A 24,062-nucleotide genomic window follows, 5' to 3' on the forward strand; every position below is an offset into this window, starting at 1 on the left:
ACCAGAGAGGGGGTAAACCAAGGGATGAAACTTTTATTATTAGGGTGAAATATTTTAGTGCTGTCACTGATGTGAGAGCGTATGGTTGTGTTAATCTAATATACTAAATGTGTGTTTATATGTTTTATTAACTAAACAGACTTAATTATTTTGTTATTGTGGACTTTTGAAGTTTTCTTTTAATTTTGTGAGTTTAAAATATAAAAATAAAAATTATATTTCAAAATGCAATCGCAACATATTACAGCGAATGCATTAGCACGTCGTGTGGTTCAACAATCGTCGCAAGGTATTCCAATATCAGACGAAACAGTGAGTCGACCACGCGCTGTTTATTCGATTGACCAAATTCTTGGGACAGTTCAAGCGCATAATGAGCGTAAATCACATGAAGGTAAGATCCAGGAATTTTTTTTAAATAAATAACAATTTTTTTAAATGTAAATTTTAAAATACTTTAGAACTTGGGAAAGTTACCAATTTATTTTTTGTTTTTAATAAATATCAAATTTAAAGCCATACACAAAGCATACTTTTTCAACTTTAGGTATAGAGGTATGCGATATTTCATTACAATAGTAAATTAATACCCAAAATATGATTTAATTTATTGGTATAAATTATATGCTTTTCCCAACGCTTCCACCATCACGTATTTTTGAATTTCAAGTAAGATCAGATAGATGGAACCTTAGTATTATGTTGTCATATGGATAACACATTCAAACCAAACGATTATTAGTAGTGAAAAATAAAATCTGTAACAATTGAAGCAAATTGAACGGCTATGAAACGAAAAAGTTTTTGAAAAAGAAAACCTAGAAAAAGTTTCCTAGAAAAAATCTGTTAATGAATATTTTCGCTGATAAGCTGTTAAAATAAGTTGCCAAGTAGAAAGAAAACCACATTATACCGAATAGCATAATTCTAATAATTTCCCATGCAAATTACACGATAATTTGCGATGAATGTGGATATTTTTCCAATACATCGTAATTTTTGTAAAATACTCCAACAATTTGTTTTAGGGTGATTCACGGGGGTTTAATAAATCAAATAATGATTTATTAAATATACGGTTTTTACGGCAACGATAATTTATTAACTGTTGGTATTTTTTTAGACAGGGATGTAAGCTTCTTTTTAAAAACACAATGTTGTCTACAATTTTAAAACTGTAACCGTAATATTAGTAATTATCGTCCCAAAAACTAAATTCAAAATTAAATTTGTATGTACTTCAGTCAAGAACTTACCTAGAGTAATTAATCAATTATAATAAGTAATTGAATAAGTTAATCTTTAAATTATCATAATATTAAAATAATCGTTTAGAGTCGTAAATGCCGTAAGATAATTGGTAATAAAAAAAAATGTAAAACTGTATTTACAGGGCAATTTATAATTCACTTTTCCAAAGATTTCGAAATAATTATATATTTACAAAATATTATTTTTCTTATTGAAAAACTTGAAATTGATTACTCAGACATTTTAAAATTGTTTATTGGAGTACAATGAACCAAACCGTCGCAAGATGTGAAACATCTTTCCACTTCCCTAGTACTTTTCTTTTTCTTTTATTGGACTCCATCAATATTTCTTTAGTTTAATCGTATATCCACATGAGTATTCTTAAGCGCATATTACAAATTTTTCAAAAGGGATTTTCTTTAAATACTAGTACTTATTACTATTCTATATTCTAGAGTTCCAATGCGTTTTGTACTTTATTTACGTGTATTAATTAAATCTTACCTTATTGGGATTATGAGGTAATTACTGACGCCACTATACAGTGTGTCCTGAAACTATTGCATTAAAAACCTGTGTAAAATAAAATATTTATACAACTTTATGACAAGGCTAGAAGTTCTAGATTCGATGTACAATCAACGAGATACGACTTTGTTAGTTATAGTTTTTATTTTTGAAATTTTCTCCACTAAAAATTTTTCGTATTTTGTCTTTAAATCTTACTTAGTTACTTTTTATAAGCATTTATGTAGTAGAAGCTATATTGCAATTTTGATAATGATAATTTGTAGTTACTGAAGAAGTCTCAATAAAGAGGCGAAACTTAAAACTGGATTAACTGAAATGTTCTGATTTAATATTCCTAGTAAAACTTGGCTGTAATTTAATTTGTTTAAATCTTACTATCTCAGTAAGATTTGACATAAGAAACTTAAGCAAATAAGAGAAAATATACCTAGAAATTAACGAAGCACTATCCCGTTAATGGTACGTGATATCAAAAAATTATTTTATTTATATTTCTTCAGTCTACAAATGGGGTGGTTTTGGAACATCCCGTATACATTGAAGAATGCGTCTCCACCTCTCTCAAACTTTTTCAAATAAAATTTATAAAATTAATATACAGAATATTCATAGAGATTGGTTCCAAATTTGAAATTATTTAGATTAAAAATGTGGCTACTTCTTATCTGAGCACTTTTAATCGTGTTTTAAACGTATCTATATAATGCCTTCAAAAATTACATAATCGTATTTAGGATAAGGAAATTGTTCCCATAAAATCTCAAATTATCATCATAGTTGTATTATCACGCTTGTATAGGAAAGATAGGAAAGACTTTCCCCAAGCTATAATTACCCTACTCTGCTTTATTTCATTGAAAAGCTGTGATTTTCCAAAGATTTCCCAATAGTAATACAATTAAAATGAATAAAATAATTAAAAATTTTAATATAGTTATTCTACATATTTTAAGAATACGTCATAACGAAACAATAAAGAACTTTTAACAAAAATAAAACCGACTTCAAAAAAAAAAAAAACTTTGCCAAAACAAATTAATTTGCACTGAAAAATAAAAAAATAACGATAATACAATGTTGTTAAAATTATTGTTATTTTTGGAGTCGGTGTCAGCCAAGGAAACAACTCTGATAGAAAAGTTTGCTACATTAGCTTGGCTGACACCGACACCAAAAATAACAATAATTTTAAGAAAATTATATTATCGTCATTTTTTTACTTTTCCGTGCATATTAATTTGTTTTGACAAAGTCTTTCTTTTGAAGTCGGTTTTCTTTTTGTGAAAAGTTTTTTTATTTTGTGATTTTTAGTGAATCTGGAGTGCACTAACTAATTTGTCACTAAAAAAAGAATAATCGAAATCGGTTAGCGTGACATTGAGTTATTCGTCCTCTTGTCGTGCATACTGAATGCAAATTTAAGACTTTTATGATTTTCTCATGGGTGCCGTTGTCAGAAAATGGGACCACACGGGAAGCACCACCTTTGAAATAGGTAAAGATTCATCAAAATCGGTTCACCCAGTCGAAAGTTCTGAGGTAACACACATTAAAAAAAATACAGTTGAATTGATAACCTCCTCCTTTTTTGGTTGAAGTCGGTTAAAAAAGAGTAATAATAATATAAAATTCAATTACGTATGTTAATAATGTTTTTAAATATTCTATGAATATTAATTTAAAAATGTGTTAGATATAGAGGCGACGTTCCCTACGCCTAAAGGGCGGATGTATTTTTATTTACATCTAATTAATCTTTTGTACATATCACACCACAAAAGCTTTTCTTTTATATCTTGTTTGTTTTTCTTTTTTTTTTAATAACATTTTTAACTAATATTTTTAACATGCTAATTTTAAAACTATTTGTTTATACATACTTCATCAAGTCTATAAACAGAGTTAAACATTTTGAAATTAAAATATTAGGGGTTTTTTTTTAGCAAAATAAAATAATTTAAGGAGGTAGCGATTTGTATAATTGAGACAACCTTTAGCATCAACAAGCCCGTATAATTGCTTACTTTTGGTAAAACAATTCTGTAATATCGTGCTTGTAATATCACAAGCTACATTTTTATGTACTATACAGGATAGTCATAGTTATAATAGCAGGATTTCATCAAATGGTAGAAACCGATAGCCAATAAATCACCCTTTTCCAGACACAGGATGTTGCAATTGTAGAAAAAAATTATATTATTGTGAACGTTGCCAATACGACCTAAGAAAAATTGAATAGATATTTATAACACAGAATAGTCCAAAAATGGAGTCTTGCAGAACATTATTAAATTTGCATCAAATTCATTGGATTACAAGTTTTTTCTTGAAAAGGGGCACACTCATATCTCTATCGTTGGTTTTCGCAGTTTATCAGCACATACTTTAAATCAAGAATAATTTTTAGCTCATCCGGTTAAAATTACTATTTTTCTTTTACTTTATAAATGTTAACAGCCTGCCTGTATCTAGTAAAGGATGCTTTTCTGATTATAAATGAATTACAAAATCGTCATTATCTCCCGTTTGCTGTCCCAAGTCCTGCTTTAATAACCTGGGCTATCATAATATGTAAGGGTGCGATAAAAAAAAGTTACTACTTACTCTTTATTAAATTATTGAACTTCAAATCGCCATGACTCTAAGATTTGTTTCATCTTGCTAATACAACTCTATATCATCTTGGACCTTGCCCCCATCGATCTGAAAGATAAATTTCCATAATTAATACTAATTTGTTTTCATCATCGCATTTTTCATAATTAATACTAATTGTTTATAAATTTGCAAACATTTTTATTGGCAATAGTAATCAAGAGGATTGAAAATAATTTAAATAAATGGTTATAAAAACAATTATTTAGGTAATACTTTACCTTACGGAGATATTCAACCATACTTCTTATACAGTCCTGGATTGTTTTAAAATGTATTTTATTTTTCTAAATGTGTTTTTTGTTACTCAAATCACACACTTATTGGACTTACTTACAAAAATCAACTTTATGGTGGAAGCGCAAGGAAATAATTATTCAAATATTTTACTTTGTCTAATCTCTCTATAATAATTTGTTAAATTAATATTTCTAAGAATCTGATTTTCCAAAAGTAGATAGTACAAGCTAGTGCCTACCATATTGGCATGTATGGTAAGAACACAAGGAACAGTCTCAAATTTAGGGAATAGCACACTGAAGAAAACCGTTTCTCATTACTATTTCAGTGAAATTTCAATAACGGTATTTGTGAAGTTTATCAGTAAAGAAATCATTTTAAAAATTAAACGATTATTTTATTTTTATATTTCAAATATTTATGTACTGCCGACGGAAAATTCGTGTATTTAGCCAAACCAACAACAAAAAATACATCAAAATCTCTCAAAAACTCTATGCGTCTATGCTCCACTGCATACAGATCCAAACAGTTCCTGACTTATTTAACAAGAAAATAACAATGCTAATAGCTAAACTTATTTGTAACCAGTTTAGGATATAAACATTGGGTTACGTTTGATTAAACAGAAACCAAACTTAATGCATGCATATGAATCTAAACTATACACATACTTGAGCATAAAAAACTATATAAAAATATTATGTGGACGCCACACGACCTCTACATGCAGAGGGAGATCAGAGTTACTTATATATCAGTAACGGTTGGCAAAACAAAAACTGTATGGCCAGTTTAGCTTAAAAAAAGGAAAATATTGTTTATGAATTTTAAATTTTTCGTTGCAAAATCATTAGGCTTCTATGATATAAAATTATGTTAATTAATTTTCAAATCACATCTGTGAAAAAGAAATAGAAAAAAGAAAAAGCAAAGAATTGGTTATGACCTTATCTTCGGAAAAAACAAACGAGAGTCAAAATGGCTTGAATGGACTTATGAATTTGAATATTCACTGTATTTTAGTGGGTATATAATGTTCATAGAAATCTAATCGCAACATTTTTAGTATCAGTACTTCTGGAAACTAAAACCTCGTGGCTATTTGTACATAGAGGTAAAAACGATATAAAAATTTTACACCGTGAATAAAAGAGGTATATTTATAATAAAAAAATTGAATCGTTATGAAAACCAATATAATAATTTTTGAATATTTGACTCCTGCTGATATTATTTTGCCATCAACATTATTCAGACACAAAGAAAATGTAACAAAAAAAAAATTTCAGTTTCTCAAGTAGGTATTACCGATTTATTATAAAGTTTAATTCGTCTGTATAATAAAAAGAATTTCAAGAGTACCATATTATATGTTATCTTTGTCTAATACCGTAAATAAAATCTATTATTTAAGCTCAAGATTGCATGAAATATTAAAAATTGTATATGAACCAGCAAAGGGTGATGAACTAAGCGGGGTAGGAATCTATAACAACCTCTATTATATATGTTTTTTAATATAATAGATTATTAAAACAGTAAAGGGTGTCGATTTTTTGTTGGCTTTGTTTTGAAGGCTGTTAAATTCGTATATGTTCATTTGTTTAAGAGATTAAACCACAATTAGGATCTGTGTATTAATATGCGTCACTAATTTCACGAAAAAATATTGAAAATCTGTTCAAGATTTTATTTTATCGAATCAATTCTTAAGAGCATAAAATATTGATGCTGTGCTGTTTGATGTTAATACGAATTAAATTAAATTACTTAGCAATCTGTCATTATTTTATGATTTTTTTGAGGTTATGATTTTAATAAAAGGGTAGAAAATAATAGAAATATTTTGCTTTGTCAATTGAACCTTAAGCAAAAGTATTAACGCTATGAAATATTTCATAGTAAGTATCTACATTTCATAATTAGGTAGATGACTAACATCGAATATACCACAATACCCATTAAAACGTAAAAGTAGTTTTGATGCCATTACAAAATTTGAAAGTTAAATTAATATTAATTAAAAAACGAAGAAGCTATAAGTATTCAAAGATTGTTGTCCGCCTCTTTCTTGCAAAACAGAGTTTTATATTTAATCGCTACTACAAAAGGATTTTTTCCTCTTTGTTTAGTAAGGAGTTATAGACGTTCATATTTTGCTTGTTTCTAAAATTTTTCAAAAAACCATCTTCACTATTTTTTCTGGCAGTGAGAAGTCTTTACCTGCAGTGACAAAATAAAATTTGGTCAGTTGAATTCATAAAGAGTATGCGTTTATAAAGAGTATGACATGGAAAATGAAGACCTATGTAATATAAAAAACTTCTACAGGTCTGATTGATTCGTTTGTGGCATAGTCGCTCCGAAACGGAAGAACATTTGATTTTTGTTTGTTTGCTTGAAAGTTTATTTGATCGAGAGTGTTTCTAGAAAAACCTACTCAGCTGTTTAACGATCATTATCTCTTTTCTGACTAGTTATCGGGTACGATACCATAAAATTGAACTTAAAACATAGCTAAGAACACTCTCTATCAAATAAACATCCAAACAAAAACCAAAAATCAAAATCGGTAGTTATGTTGCTACAGGTAGGTATACAGACACGTTAAACTTATAACACCCCTCTTTATTAGCATGGGGTTTAAAAAAATATTTAATCATCGAAATTGCTTATATTTGCTTTTTATTTTCTGGCCTCGATATCATTATACATATTTCGCTATTAACGTTAAAATGTGATACACAGATGAAAACACTGGCCAACCCTTAGCTATATACTGTCTATAATACTTTCAGAAATTTGCATACAAAAAATCTTTCTGTTTTAGGAATTTCCTGTTTGTAAAATTAAAGATTTTTTCTTTTTCTTTTTAAGCCACACTTAGCCTTATTGTGTTCATGAGTCACCACTAAATTTTGAATTAATAGATTTTTTTTGCTCGTATAAATAGGTTTTTGGTCTTTTTTAAACCATATCCAGTATTTTTCTGTTAATCAATCACAACTCAATATAGAAATAATAGATATTTGCTATCATAAACTAACTTCAAAGCGAAAAAGAGAGTTCGATTTTCAACAAAATATATTTTCTATAAGTTCATAATTCCATATTATTTGAATAACTAAATATAAAATAAAATCAGCTTATAACTATTCCAAAATTAATAAAATCAAGTCGTGTAAGCTTAATAATTTTTGTAATTTAAAATATTTTGATCCAAAGCAGCTCTTCTAAATACGTATATATAAATAAGTAAATAGGTAATACGTGTACTTACAGATTTTTGACAAAAAAAGGTTTTTTAAATCAGCTCAATATGATTTTTAAGAGTATTCTGCAATATATCAGAACAATGTATGAATTAGATTAGATTAATAAAATCTATGTGGATAAAGATTAAGATAATGGATATTTCTTGTTTTTCTTAAAATTATTAGTAGATATATATTTGGCCTAAATTACGCATTTAGATAATCTTTATATTAAAACAAGCAGCATTTAAAATTTTTAAATTTTGATAATATTTTTTAACGAAACTTTTCAATATACTTAACAGGTATTAAAAACAAAAATTTTATTCGATGAAATGAAGTGTTAAAAATACCAAAAAATATATTTCAAGTAAACTTCTATTTTATTTAATAAAAACTTGGAAATGAATTCTTTTGTTTGAAAGCAGATGGTCTTTTTTATTAATAATCACCACATAAAATTGATTTCACTTTCCAACGCAATATTACATTCTTACGGCGTTTTCACCATATTCCAATTTTAAAAAAATTTGTAGACAAATTATATGACAAAATCCAAATGACAAAAAAGGGAAACTTGGAAGTGGTTAAAAGTCAACTACATAATTTTTGAAGGAAAGAGAACATTTCTTACGAAGTCAGTTAAAACTAAATAAAACACGTGAAAACAAACAATTGACAGAGATTCGGCTGCTTTTTACTTGAATTTTGTTTTGTTTTTCAAAAATATTTTACAAGACCTCTACTTGAAGCTACCTACAAATTTTCAACTCTCTAACTGTTATAGTTTTGGAGAAAATTTACCAAAGTTTTGTCCTAATTTGCACCCTTACGGGTACCCAGTGATGTGTACGAAAAAATGTTTGAAACAAAAGTTGTGTTTTTTTTTTTAAATAATAAATATTTTTTATATTTAATCTTTTGTTCTATCTCTAACGGTTTACAAGATGGATCTTACGAACCCAAAACCTAATTAACATATGTTGCTCATTTACGAAGTTTGCCTCACATTTTGCGGCTTGAGCACCTTATAAAACTTCAGCTTGATATCTTCTTTAGTATTCGTGACCTCTAAAGGACAGATGAACTGACGGCCAATCGGAAATGGACAAATTAGGTGATTTTATGAACACCTATACTAAAATTTCGAGCATTTCGTAGCATCAATATTGCGTTACAAACTTGGTACTAAACATATCTTGATATATATTACATATATATATATATATATACAGGAATGTTATAATATTATAAATTAAAAGAATAAATTTGAGAAATAATCGATAATTTTAAATTGTACTTCTAATAAGATGAATATTTACAATGTTTAGTTGTAACATATATTGCTTGCATGATGTGATTGGTTACAAAATAATTAGACAGATAAAGTTCTTTTAATTTCGGTATCACGATGAATGAACAGTTTTCCATATAAGTGGTAACGTATTTAAATACACTTTTTGACTTAAAACCTGCATTTATTACTATTTCTCCGATATACGAGCATGTAAAGCATGTAAAAAAGACTTTCCAAAAAATTAATTTCTCCTAACGAAGACATTTTAAGGACTCATTAATAAGTACACAAGCATTCAAATTTTCGGTAAAGCTTTTAAAATATCTACTTTTATTTACATATAAATATAAAAAAATCAATTTGATCTGCTTTCACATAATATTAAATATAATTTATTTGCATAATTTTATTGATATAATATAATATAATCACTAAGTACTTATTGATAAATAATTACCCCCGATTACAACTACCTTTTAATTTGATTTATTAAACAGAATTAAAACTTTTCAATACGTTGATTTCTAACAAATAAAAAATAAAAACTTGGTAAGCTATATTAGTTGGATATTAATTGTAGTACATATTTATTACATTCACTATGAATCAAATTAACATATTATACTACATTCACTAGTAATAATCCAGTTACACTAGATATTACTTATTTATTCTGTTGTAACATCATCATCGTATTCTCTCTAAAGCTCAGGTAATATCATGATGTATATATGATGTGAGTGAGGGCCTTAAAGGTTTAATAATAAACGATTTTATTTATTATATTACATACTTAATCTCTTATGAATACAAATAAAAAACAGACAACAAAAATAAATAATATGAAGAGTATTTTAATAGCAACAGCGATTCAATTGTACAGAGAATTCAGAGAATATTTCAATAATTTTAGCTGTAGATTATAGGATGGTGAAAGGCCTATGCAAAATTTTTCCTCGTTGTTGTTTAGGCCGATTTCAACGATTGTTTCACGTGGCGAAAATTTGGAAATATCTGTTTTTCAACTTTTGACAAAAGCAAATGAAAAAAGGTCCCGATTTGCTATGAAAACAAGATAATTGAATTTTCCCGCGTTTCCGAAGTATTAAAAAATTTGGTTTCTCAATCTAAAGTATAAAATAATTTCTATTGTGAAGCCAACAAAAATTATTCGCATAATTTTTGAGAAAGACAAGTAATAAAATTAAGGATTTGAAACAAAGGTTTTTCGATTTATTATCCATGGAGTTTTCGTATCAATTTTCTCCCAAGTAGTTCAATCTTGAAATACCTCATTACGTGATTGTTTGTATGTACTTTTCAAAAAAGTGGCTACGAGTTTGCAACATATTATAAACAAAAATATTCCTCATAAAATACTGAAAAGGATGTATCACTTTTTGAGATTCCATTTGCAAAGATTTTTCACACAATGTTTTTCATACACTGTTTTTCATAGAAGGAAAGCTACTTAATATGTAGTAGGCGTAAGAAAATTAAAGTTCGGTTTGACATTTGGCAAAGTAAAACGAGTCCTAAGAATTTACGTAAAAATAGATTTTTGAAAAGATATCTATTTAAAGAAAAAAATGTAAAAAAGTGGCTTTCTCGTGATGGCTCAACCGTTTTCAATTTTCTTATACATATATTACAACGAATTTTCTTTCTCAAGGATCTTTGACCTAAGTTACAATACTAACACAAATAGTTATAAAACCACATTCAAATGAAATTATGAAATGTTGACAATTTCTATTATTTGAGAATAAATTCACGTTCGAATATTTTTGTAGAAAAAATAAAATTTGATAAAATAATTGAGGCAAATTTTACTTGAACTTTTGTGATTTATCCAGTAAAGTGGATTTTCAGCTTTAGTAAATTCATTTTAGTACCACGTAAAACTTCATCGTTTCGATAGCATATATCTGACCTCTGTTCTATTGTTCAGTATATATATGTGTACAAAACTATTATAACCAATCCTCAAATTATCAGCTTTAGTAAATTCAACGAATTTTTTTTGGCCTGGCTCTTACAACTGCAAGATATAACGAACACTTTGTATGTTTATGTCTATAGCTTATACATATGTTTGCATCATCAAAGCACTATCCATTCATATCATTATAAATGCGTACGTACTACCTTTATCATATACATAATAATTCACCTGGTCGATTTTATTAATACAATACTAGGTAATTTGTTGAACACATACGTTGTTATTGCAGACAAAACATTTAATACATAATATGTTTGTTATTGATTGTAAAAAGGTTTATTATAAATGTTGTCTGTATAACCTATTTATAATATACAGTATGGTTCAGAACTCCTGGGCCTATCTTTAACGAGAAAAGAACGTGATATTTAAATGAATTTGCTAAAGCAGAAAATTGTTATACAGATTGTATATTGCATATAAATAACAGTTATGATTGTCAGTCAGTTAGGTGTTGGAACAGGGCTGGTCAGTCAGCCCTTATTTATGAACAATAAATACATCAGATTCATTTATGATTTCCGTGGTATTTAAATGAATTTTTTAAAGCGGAAAATTGTTATACAGCTTGTATATTGCATATAGATGACAGTTGTGAAAGTCAGCCAGTTAAACAATAGAACAAGGCTGATCAGTCAGCCCTTATTTATGAACAATAAATACATTATTTTCATTTATGATTTCCTTGGTATTCTAATGAATTTATTAAACATTTGTTTGAATTTTTTCTATACCCAACTGACCCTGCATATTTTCTATTTATTTGGGCCTAAGGACTTATAGTACATCCTGTACAGGTTTATACTGTATGCTTGTTGATAGTTATAAGTACCTTAATTCTTATTATATAATTTGATATACATACACAAACACACACACACACATACATACAGACTGGGAAATCAAATTTCACTTCATTCGTCTATTCAAAGGTTAATCTTATGCCTATAAAAATTAATGCGGTGTTGTTTATATTATGTTGTTGGACTTAATAATATTTTAATTCGAATTATACGATTTGATATACAAAATCTATAATTTGTTAAACAAGAAATTTAATAACCAAGTTAACCTTACATTTAACTTTTTTATTAAATGTAAAACTTACATCTATGCATTATTGTTAAGAAATGATTATAACAATATTTTACCTTTGGTAACGTTAGTATGGTTTAACAAATTTTTGCCAACAATTTTAGCCTTGCAGCAGCATACTCTTAGCGAATTAGTTTAAATGAAGTAAAAAGTAGGATTGATTGTACCGCATCCCATCTAACATTACATTATTACCATGAAATATTCAAATGGATAGGAAAGTTTGATGAAAAACACTCACATATCCTACAACGCACGTATTCAATAATTTAATTTTTACTTCCAATATATCAAATACTTAAAGTAATCGATTGATATTTTTAAATTTGATTTTTGAAATTTATTAATCGATACAGTATCAAGAGCTGAATTATATTTTAGAAAATTCGCTTAAAATCATCCCGTCACTCTTAACTTTATAGTTTTTATTTCCACGAACTTCAAATTAAAATGATGATGCTGTACGTTTGTAGATATAGGTATTACATGAAAGATATCAATTGAATATTTTTACCTGTATGTAATAAATACGTTTACTATCAAGCAGATCAAGTTTTGAGCACATTGCATGTAATCCGATTTTATTTAATTGATGTTTAAAGAAAGGGAAATCCATTTTTATTTTTTACCTCTATCTACAGGATAGAGGTACAAATATAGTTTATACGCTGAAGGTTTATTAGATCAGAAATTGGTTGATATTCCAATACCTTGGAGTGGAACCGATATGATTTTGTATATCTTCAGCATTGATCCCTTGCGAGTTCGTCAAGGCAACCTAGCATGGCTTGAAGACGCTGTCGAAGATTTAGGAAGAGTTTTCTTTTCTATATAAGTGCTAAGGCACCCTGGAATATTCTAGGATAATGGTAAGGTATAGATTACGAAGAGCAGTATTTTTTCAATTATGATGTCTGGTTCGTTCACATAAATATTGAATATTCGATAATAATAATAATATTGAATATTGGCTTTCGAAATATCGAAAGCCAATTAATTAAACAAAATTTTTAATTTTCGATATTTTGAAAATTCCTCCAGATATCGAAAAATTTTAATCTTACTTTTCATCTTATACTGTCAAGTTAACACATAGTTCACCATCAAAATTGAAAAAATATATATTTTTTTAATTTTTGTCACCCATTAATTTATTTAAATAAATAAATTCCTTCAAAAGTAGGCATATTTAACATTGGCCTTAAGGGAAAACGGTAGATGGATGATATGTTTTCATCAATACCATTCGGTGAAAGTTATAAAAAAACTAGTTAAATTAAATTAAAAATTACCCTGGCGCTCGTACATCCTTAAATAGACTTCCTAATGTTGAAGTTGACATCCGTGTGAACTGTTTTATTTAACACCATGTATTGATAAAACTCAAATTGAAAATCACGTTAAACGCACGTTAGACGTATAGTTTGAACTTAGCCTTAGGCGTGCACGTGTCCAGGCATAGGCGTCATGAGTCGTTCACATAAAATTTATTAAAATAATTTTTTTATTTTATTTGTCTAAGTTCTTTAGTATAGTATTTATTTTTGTTTTTCTTTAGGAACGAAATATGTATTGATTAGGATGATTTGTTATAAAAGTAAGTTATTTTATGGCGAAGTTTAAATGAACCTATCCAACAACTAAAGTAAATTTTATTTTTACATTTAAAATGTCATAATAATAAATAAATAAATATATAAATAAATAAATAAACTTCTTACATTTTATTTTGCGCATGGAACATTACGCTTATCTTTAAAGTACGTTTTGTAAAACACAAAATACTTCCAAAATAAAAATATTGTTTACAATCACTACTTTTTTAAAGAAATGAATTTTTTATTAGTATATTTATATATTTATTCATTCAAATCTCAGACTTATGACATTTAGGTTAGTTTAAACAAAAATCTTTAAAGTACGTTTTGTAAAACACAAAATACTTCCAAAATAAAAATATTGTTTACAATCACTACTTTTTTATAGAAATGAATTTATTATTATTATATTTATATATTTATCCATTCAAATACTTACGACATTTATGACATTTAGGTTAGTTTAAACAAAAAAAAGAAAAAACTCAATTTAATTTTTTTATGTAATATGCAAGGTGTACTAAGTTTAGTCCCAAGTTTGTAACGCTTAAAAATATTGATGCTATGAACAAAATTTTGGTAAAGGTGTTTATAAAATCACGTAATTAGTCCATTTTCGGTTGTCTGTCCGTCTGTCTGTCAACACGATAACTCAAAAACGAAAAAAACTTTTGTTTGAAACATTTTTTCGTAAACATCACTGTTTACCCGTGAGGGCGTTAAATAGGCGTAAATTGTATAGTATGTATTATATGGGAATATCAGTTATGTATGTGTGATATGTATGTATGTGTAATGTGAAAGTAATCAACACTGTCTATGAATCGTATTTCAACAATTAACTCAGTCAATTGTTTGTTTTCACTGGTTTTTATTGCTATGAAACTGGGAACAATTCTACCGCTAATTACGTTCGTAAATCAAACTATTAAAATACGTGTATAAAAAAAGCAAAACTCTGTAAAATTTATTGAATATATAATCCGATTTAATAAACGTACGTACGTGAATGCACCAATATTTTTGTTAAAGTTATCTGGCATTAAACACAGACTTTTATAGATTGAAGTGGGTGTACCTACCTCAAAATTGGAAAAAAGAAGAATTTTATTTGATGCATGTATGATGTTAGTACTCAAACATATTATGAACAAAATCATTTTAATATTGTTAAATTGGAAAAGAATGTAGACATTCATACGACCTCCGCATATAACTAGAATATTTGATATTTGAAACACTTTTTAAATTTATATCACAAAAGAAATTTTAACTTTTTTCAAAACTTGGAACTAATGTGCCACTATTAACGTTAGATTTGTAATGTATTTAACATTTGTTTGTTTGTTCGTTGTTTTTTTTTTTTTTGGGCCCTCGTCAAAAGCTAAGGAATATTAAGTACGAAGCGTTTATAAGTTTTGAATCATGTAGGATATCGCCGGGAACGAACAGATGCATTTTTAAGTTCTATTCAGTGCTATTCAAAGTCGAATCTTATAAAGCAAGTTCTCAGTTATGTCTAATAAACATTTGATAAGGCAGTTTGCAGAATTTTGCCAACGTGTTTAGGAATCCACGAATGATAAAAATGTTAAATAGTTGTAGTAAAGAAAGCTGAATTTTGACAATGTTATATATTGTACAAAATCATACAAATTCACTTGCATTAACGCAATGTGTCACACCTTTATTGAGTTTTTTCAAGCCAGGTTAACGTAAGGCTAGATCTGTTGCCGATTTTTCTCGATCAGTTTTGTTAGCAACTAATTAGCAACTAATAAGTAACCATCGACAATTTTACAATTGACAGGTTTACAGACCTCTAAATTTTCGCTTGCATGCAGGAGATCAAAAAGTTAATCCTTTATTTTAAATGATGCAAAAAAAAAGTATATACATCGTAGTTGTTATTATTTTTAATTGCAACGAATTTATTAATATAACAAAAATGATATAAAATGCATTTAAAAAAGCCCATAGAAAATACAATTTTTTTGATTTATTTTTGTAGAGTTTTAATTTTTATTTCATACATTTTTATTTATTTACTCGATGAAAACCCGTTGTAAACAAATCTTTCATTAAATACTCTTTTCAAAAATAAAATAGAAACAAATATGGTGCCGCAAAAGTATATTCACCATCTTGTTTAACGAGAGTAAATAAAACATTTATCAGTTAAATGAAAAAATTGAAATAAAGGCTTTTTTTATTTCTGAAAATCTTTTCTGAAGCCACGATATTATTTTATCACTATTTAACTAATGTATTTCTTTAATATTTTCTTCAAAATTCGCTGTAAATAAAATAAATCAATATGGTTGAAACCGAATTGCTTTACTTTTACGACTGAATGCGCGAAACATTTTCTGAGATTATTCTCTGAAACATGTTCATTGTAAAGTTATTATTATTGGATGTTTTGAACTATCGAGTAAGACAAGTAACTGGCGGGAAATCAGTTTAACTGTGCAAATAATACACTAGTTTGTGCCACGTAATCCAGAAACCAATAATTTTTTAACCGATTTTTTCTTGAGGAACTTACTGAAACAAAAAATTTACAGTTTTATGTCTAACGGAAATCTATTAAGTCAACTTGTATATTTATGGATAAAGTTCTACTTTTGAAAAATGTAATTTTTCTACTATATAAAAAGCCTTGCACAAAATTATAGTAAATAATAAAAAAAGGAATAACTTTTTTTTAGGCTAAGTTTTTTTTATGAATCAAAAAGCTATTTTTTAATGTCCATATCAGGCCGACTAAAAATAGTTTTTTGCAGGGTCTTTTAGGTTATTTTTGAAGTATATTTAACCGGACATTGGACGTTCAAGAAATGATATTTTAAATGAACATGGATTATAAAATTGAATTTGTTTTTGTTACTATTTTAAATTCGTTTAAATTTGTTGTTCAAGTGAATTTATTTTTTATTTTTGTGATTAATTTTTTTCTTCTATTTTTTTTTGCTTTTTAAACGTTTACGATTTAAATTATTATTTTTTTTTTAAACTGTATTTTTGTTAAATATTTTTTTTTTACATTATTTATAAATATTATCTTGTATAAAAGATTTAAAAATTTGTGGGATCTGTTTTGTATTGGAGTTTAATTTTTATATTGATTTTATTCCAAAATATATCTCTTTCCAAAAATGATCGTAAAGCCATCGCGTATGAAGTAAGGCGTGGAGATGGAATTGTTTATTATTTTTCAATTTGAAACCATTCTATAATAAATCAGTTATTTGATTATTTTATAATTTGGTATTTTTATGAAGAGCGAAGAAGAGAAGTTGTAAAAAATATAATCGATCACAATTATCTAATTGATTAAAATAGCATTAATTACAAAATACAATATTATTAAAATACAAAAAAAATAAAATAAATATAACATCTAACAAAAAAAGTCCACGTTTAGTCCTTTCGCGGGATAGGAGGCTTCGTAGGAAGCAAAATCGGGATGAGAAGCCTTAGTGGTTTCTGAAGGTTTTTAGGACGCTATTTACGAATATGGACGTCGATTTTACGTGAAGGAGTACAAACAAATGTTATTAACAATTAAATTGTTCAAATCGTTGTAACTGGGAAACTATAAATTTTAGCGAGGCCATACTTCAGCTCCTCAGGAGCGTCACGCGGAAAGTTGAAGTATTCTGTCTCTTTACCTAAAATCGACGCACATATTCGTAATTAGCGACCTAACCGTAACCTTCAGAAAACACTTACTTCCTACGAAACCCCCTATCCCGCGTATGGACCAGTGGATGTCTCAAACCAATGCACATTAATATTAGCAATACAAACCATTTCTGCAAACCTCGTATTTAGAAAAAAGGTTGTGAAGTAAAAATTTCCAAACTTATACTTTTTCACATCGTTGCCAGCCAAATTAATCAGTAATTAATTGAATATTGACGCACCGTATATAAAATTTATATAGTGTTGTATTTTATAGAACATGAAATATCAAAAGCAGAATCAACATCGACGTCTGATGGTGAAGGTGATAATGTTGATGGTGATGATATGCCAATGATGGGTGATATGGGTGATGGAGGACCAGACGATGCAAATAGACCTAGAAAAATACGACGATCACGTACAACATTTACTACATATCAATTACATCAATTAGAACGAGCATTTGAAAAAACTCAATATCCTGACGTATTTACAAGAGAAGAATTAGCAATGCGATTGGATCTCAGTGAAGCAAGAGTTCAGGTTGGTACTGACTATACAACATTATTGTAGATTTAAGTTTTGTTTTATCGAATATTTAACAAACATCATTTTTGGTTCATTTTTTTAATATTCAGATTCATGTTGATTATTCCTTAGAGGTGCCGGAAGTTAAGGAAATTTGTTGATCTCCCGTCAATTTCTGAGCCCGTACGTGATTTATTTCTGTACAGCATTTATAAAATTCGCATTGAATACTTATGCAGAGTTTGTATCCAGCAACTCCGCACATATTTGCTGGTGCAGGGGTGAGACACCAAGGGTTGTAACATTCAATTCTCACCGCTACTCATATGTACCGCGCAAAACTGACGACATGGTGCTTAAACTTACTTTTACATATAGGAGCATATTTTTCAACATGATTCCTGTTAGGTCATTTGACTCAAAAAATTTTTAAAAAAGTTTATGCTGACAAACAAAAAATTTTCGCTTAAAGAGGCCTAAAACTGTTAATGGATCTTTAATAGATATTGCGTTGGTCTCTTTAATATGCTATTTTAAACCTGATTTGTTTAATAAGTTACTATCGCACACTGATAAAATAAATAAACCTTGTTTAGTGTGAATTTTAAAACGTTTAATTAAACAAATCTTTTTGTTTAAAAATATTCAAATTCGATTCGAAAAGTTACTGACTCACAAAAAGACCTTAAGAATTTTTTTCGTTTGAAATAAGTTTATGACTTTGAACCATTTACTTCTTCCTCTTAATGCGCCTATCTTCATCAACTGATTATGTCCCAGAATTCAACTTTTCAAAGGAGTTTTGCTTGAAAACCTGACGTGTTTGTAGTTTTTTTATATGTTGCACAGTTTCAAAGTGGGTCAAAATCTATGGGAACAAGTTAACAAACCCTGTTCAGTTTTTTAATTGCAGACAAGTGTTTTCAAATCCGAGTGACTCACTGTACTTAACAAGATTAATTTTGTTGAATGAATAGGTAAAACAATTAATACTTGAGAAAAAATTTACTGACTTACATACATACATACATACATACGTATCTCTTGATATATACGTTGAGTAGCTACTAGTACCAGTAAATATTATAATTGTAACACAAATTATCCAATTAAAGCTCGTGTTTGAACATTTTTATATTCATTTAGAAATGTGTTTTTTAATTAACTTTAATTGTCTTACATTATTATTTCATTTACTTATAAAAAACTTTTTAATTCTTATTCACAAAAAAATTAATTTTCTTTTATAATCATTTTTTCACTTAATGATTTCAAAGAACAAACGCACACAGCTATTAATTTTTATTTTTACATTTTATTCGAATGTTTTATTTTAAATAATGAGTATAATTGATGAAATATATTATTTTAGGTACATGATTTTAAGTCTTTGTGTCAAACAAAATAAAACTTAATTAATTTTTTACCTTTCTTTCTCTTACTGTCAAGGAAGTTACTATTAGTCCAAGTGTTGAATATATGAAATTTTCTATATCGAACATTAATTTGTTAGTTATAAAAACAAGGAATATTTATCTTAAAAGAATTTGTAGAAAATAAATTTTTCTGCACTATATCCAATAAGTATGGAAGTATAAATATAAGAAATTTAAAAGCCAATAGCCGATATTAAGTCTCTTTTATCTAGGCAAATATAATTTGATGCACCTAAGTTTGACCGTTTCTTATACAGCCATTGAAGTTTCAAAATAAAAAATTTTGAGTAAAGTTCAATCACAACAATTATGCGATCTATTATTCTGAGTGCCACAATGATTAAATCAACTGATTATGATTATAAATTATGATTGTAATTTTTCATGCGCTATCAAAAAATTTTGACACAATACTAACAGCTACAATTCCAAAATTTGCTGCTTTTAACAATTACGCAGAATCACATGTATTCTTTGGAGACTTTGCAAAATGTTGGAATTTTCGTTAATTTTCGGAATTTGATCCTGGTGGTAGAGGAAATATACTATAGTACTTTGATATAGCAGTAATTACCAGGAAAATTAAAGTTAAAAGAGAAAATGGAGATAGACCAAGGATTATATATTTATTTTATATTAAGGATTTTTTATTATATGTTTAATCATCATCTTCAGATTGTCTACCTAGTCAATTTGAATAAATCGTGTACACTTCAAATTAACAAAAATTGCATCAGTTTTCAGAATTGAAATAATATCGTACGTTGATCGATGCAGTTTAAAGTACCATAATAATAATAATAATAATAATACAAGATTACAAGATTTTTATCTGAAAATTTCAGGTATTTATTTTAGAAGTCATATGCTTGTTTGATTCTTTAAAGAATTTATTTTTATAGCTACTTTTAGTTTTTACTGTATGAAACAATTATAGTATTAGTTTAAAAAAGACATATAAAAAGATTTAGGAGTCAAACCAATATATGCGTAAATTAAGTTGGCTTGATTAGGATATTTATTATGATATAACATAAAAATTGCATTGTTCTTACTTTAAATTATCTCTGTTTTCTTTAACTTCTGATAACTCAATTTTTTAAAATTGATAAAACATAAAATTTTGACAAAAAATATAAATTGACAGTTATAAAATGTATTTTCTCAAAATTCATGGCAACCTGAATCGCTTGAAAAAGTTTTAGTTTTCCTAGGTGTCGGTTTTTGGTGTCTGTTGCAGTTTTTTTGGTTTTAACTCCCAACCAGCAAACAAATATCGTGCGATGAGGAATATAGAATAACACCATGATACATTCCACTCAAATGAAATTAATGAAATGTCGCTCAGGAATATCCTAAAGTTTATTGAAGCTGTAAGGTCTACTTCTAACTCAAATCTAATCTTATCTAACTCTTTATAATTTTTTTTGAAAGGAATATATTACGCTGTATTTTGGCAAAACATTTTTATACAGAAAAATGTGTTGGGTTTTATTATATATATTGATTAAACATTTGTTTTTATACAGAACAAAACAATTTGTATAAGTGTTTGCTTTGTTGACCAATGCTTATTTGATTAAGAGGCGTAGGTTTTTCATAAATCATATCTTGTTTTCATCACTATTTCTCAGATTCTAATAAAAACCCAATATTTATGCAGTCTCAGCTCTTCCTTGCGATCCCACTTTCTCGTCAGTTATATAATTTTTCTATCTTAATTCAAATTTATTTCATTTGAGTATATACATTACAATATCGCATCTTCAATAATTTTTGTACCGACAGCAATTTATGAATAATTAAAATAATTTTTTTTATTCAAACCATTTTATACAATAAAGAAATATAATTATTTCTTTATTTTAATAATCATTTCTAGTAATATTAAATAAAAAAAAAAGCTTTTAATAACATCAATTAGAATAATGAAACTTACTATACTGTAGTAGAGACTACTACAATTACTTCGTCTTTTTTTTTGATTTATCAAAGAGATTCAGGAGTGTAGGCTATACTGTAAATCATTTTATTATTTTATATTGTTCGAGGGAATGGTTGAAAATATTATTCAATACTTCCACGTTAGTTCGGTTCCAATTTTCGAATTTGATTTTTGTTCATGACTAAACAAAAGTTTATAAAATAGAACACTTGCGTAAATGTAAATTATAATTTAAGAAAAATTGACTTTTGATTTTATTCAAGGATTGTCAAAAAAATCACTATTTTCATCACCCCCAAAATCAATGAAAAACTTCAAAATAAAACCCTCAAAATTATGAAAATTGATTAAGCTAAACAAAGGAGTTACCTCATTTAAGCTTTTGTTTAAACTATGAATCGATCATAAATAATGCATACAATGTTTTTGATCATTGTTAAAAACATATTGCATCCATAACATAAAGGAGTTAGCGTTAATATTAAAGCGCAAAAAATTTCTTTAAATGGAAGGAGACGAAATAAATCTTAATTGTGTGTCACCAATTTTAATATTTTCTCAATTTTTTTTAAACTTTGAAAATTACCTTTCATTCGAAAATCACGTATCTTGCGAAAAATTTATTTTATCGGAATTGTTTTGTCTAAGCATTTAAAGTGCCAGTTTCCTTTTTAGAGCAACTTGTATTTTCATAGTGTTGGAATGTGCATTCTCTCAAAATCCGTTATCAAACTTCGTAAATTATAATTTTCTTAGTCAAGCCGTCAAATTTTTAGTCTTTAACTCAGGAAAGCTATGGTTTAATTTCTAGCGTTGTTTATTAAGTTGCTAAAGCTAATCTTAATATATATATTTCTTGTGAGCGTGTGTATGTAATTGAACTCCTCCTAGACGGCTGGACCGATTTTGATGAAATTTTTTGTGTGTGTTCGTGGAGATTCGAGAATGGTTTAGATTTACAATTTGGTCCAGTACAACTGTTTTTGAGGGCTCCGTACCAAAAAAATGAAATTTCATTAAATGGTGGGAGCGCATATAAATCATATCACATTATGTATACTATGTGTACTATGTATTTTTAATAGTATTCAGGTATTGTCAATAGGCATTTATTAGAGCCATATGCGAGCGCAGCGAGCTCTACTATCAAAGGTCAGGCCACTCCAATAAATAGGAGTTAAATTGGGGTTTAGCGGGATGGGTTTAGCGGACAGGCTAAACGTAGTATAGGTATTCATGAATTGGAGTTACGTTTTTACGGGACAACGTCCGTCGGGGCCGCTAGTGGTAGTATATATTTTTGTTTCTTTTGTATAATGTACAAAAATAGTAGACGAATTGCTGGAATTGCAACTGACAAACTATACTCCTATAGCTGAAAAATGTCCACATTATTGTGAAATTTTTTTATGTTCAAGATTTCCAATTTATGTCAGGGCCTCGTTTATTTTTAAGGTGTCATAAAACATGTATTGCCAAACATATGCTATAAATGTACGTAGTAACAACTAATGCAATAAATCACAACAAATTTACATTGAATGATTTTAATTACCAATGTTATCAATAAGAAATTGAATTAACTATTGTGTCAATAAAACTCATATTGTTGAAAATTCAATGCCATAACTTAATATAAGGACATTGTAAACTTATGAAATTTTGAAAATAATTAAAGCCTACTTAATAAAAAGAGTCAAAGCAAGTTGAAAATTCTAAAAAATTTTGCTGATCCCATTGAAATTTTTCTAAATACTAGAAAACAAACGTTATTAATAACAAAAATGGAAATAAAGTAAAAATTTCGTAGCTATTTTTGAAATTGGAACACAGTCATTATTAAAAAGATTAATTAAACATATTAGTTACGTTACATCGAATCGAAAAACTTCTAATTTCGACTTGATTGCCTGTACAAAATAGCTAACAGTAACAGTAACTTGATCTTTACTTTCTTCAGGAACTCCTTAAGTATTTATAATTAGTTAACTTAAATCAAGCAATAAAATATTCCGCTGATAATTAAATAAATATGTTCTATTAACAAATTTTTTATTGGACATAAAACCAATTTGAACGGTTGTCTTGATTTGTTAAAATATTGGTATTTTACCATAATTACCTTTTGATTAAGTACAAATTTTGTAATAATTAAAATAATTGAATTCATTTTTAAACCCATTGTAAAGCAATTTTGTAAATTCATAAAATTTTTTAGTGATTTATGTAAAATTTCAAAAATTTAGAAACTTTTAAATTAAAATAATAGTAAAAATAATTCTAAAAGTTTAATTCCAAGGTATTTCTACAAAATAAATCTGCCTCATACTTTGGGTTTTCGTTAAAATGGAGCTCAGATAAGATCTAGATTCTTCAAATCAACCTGTTTTAATCGGATTGAATATAAACTGCTGGATTTTATTTGTTACAAATTAATATACTTAAAGTTTATGGCAATTAAGATAATTAGTTCTTATTGTAAAATACTCTTATAAATAGATGCCACTCCATTTATAACCATGCATTTT

At 27.4% G+C, this 24,062-nt stretch overlaps 1 protein-coding gene across 1 annotated transcript in view; it reads left to right on the top strand.

The window, feature by feature from the left end:
• The first annotated feature begins 225 nt into the window (after positions 1–225).
• The window catches only part of LOC123298743 (paired mesoderm homeobox protein 2), a 33,372-nt gene continuing 9,535 nt past the window's right edge, over positions 226–24,062 (top strand). Inside the window, exons 1-2 of the mRNA XM_044880837.1 lie at positions 226–394; positions 17,900–18,168. Of these exons, the coding sequence (XP_044736772.1) occupies positions 226–394; positions 17,900–18,168 (438 nt within the window). The remainder of the gene's footprint in view (positions 395–17,899; positions 18,169–24,062) is intronic.

The sequence above is a fragment of the Chrysoperla carnea genome, chromosome 4 (assembly GCF_905475395.1).
Source record: "Chrysoperla carnea chromosome 4, inChrCarn1.1, whole genome shotgun sequence".
Taxonomy (NCBI): Eukaryota; Metazoa; Arthropoda; class Insecta; order Neuroptera; family Chrysopidae; genus Chrysoperla; species Chrysoperla carnea.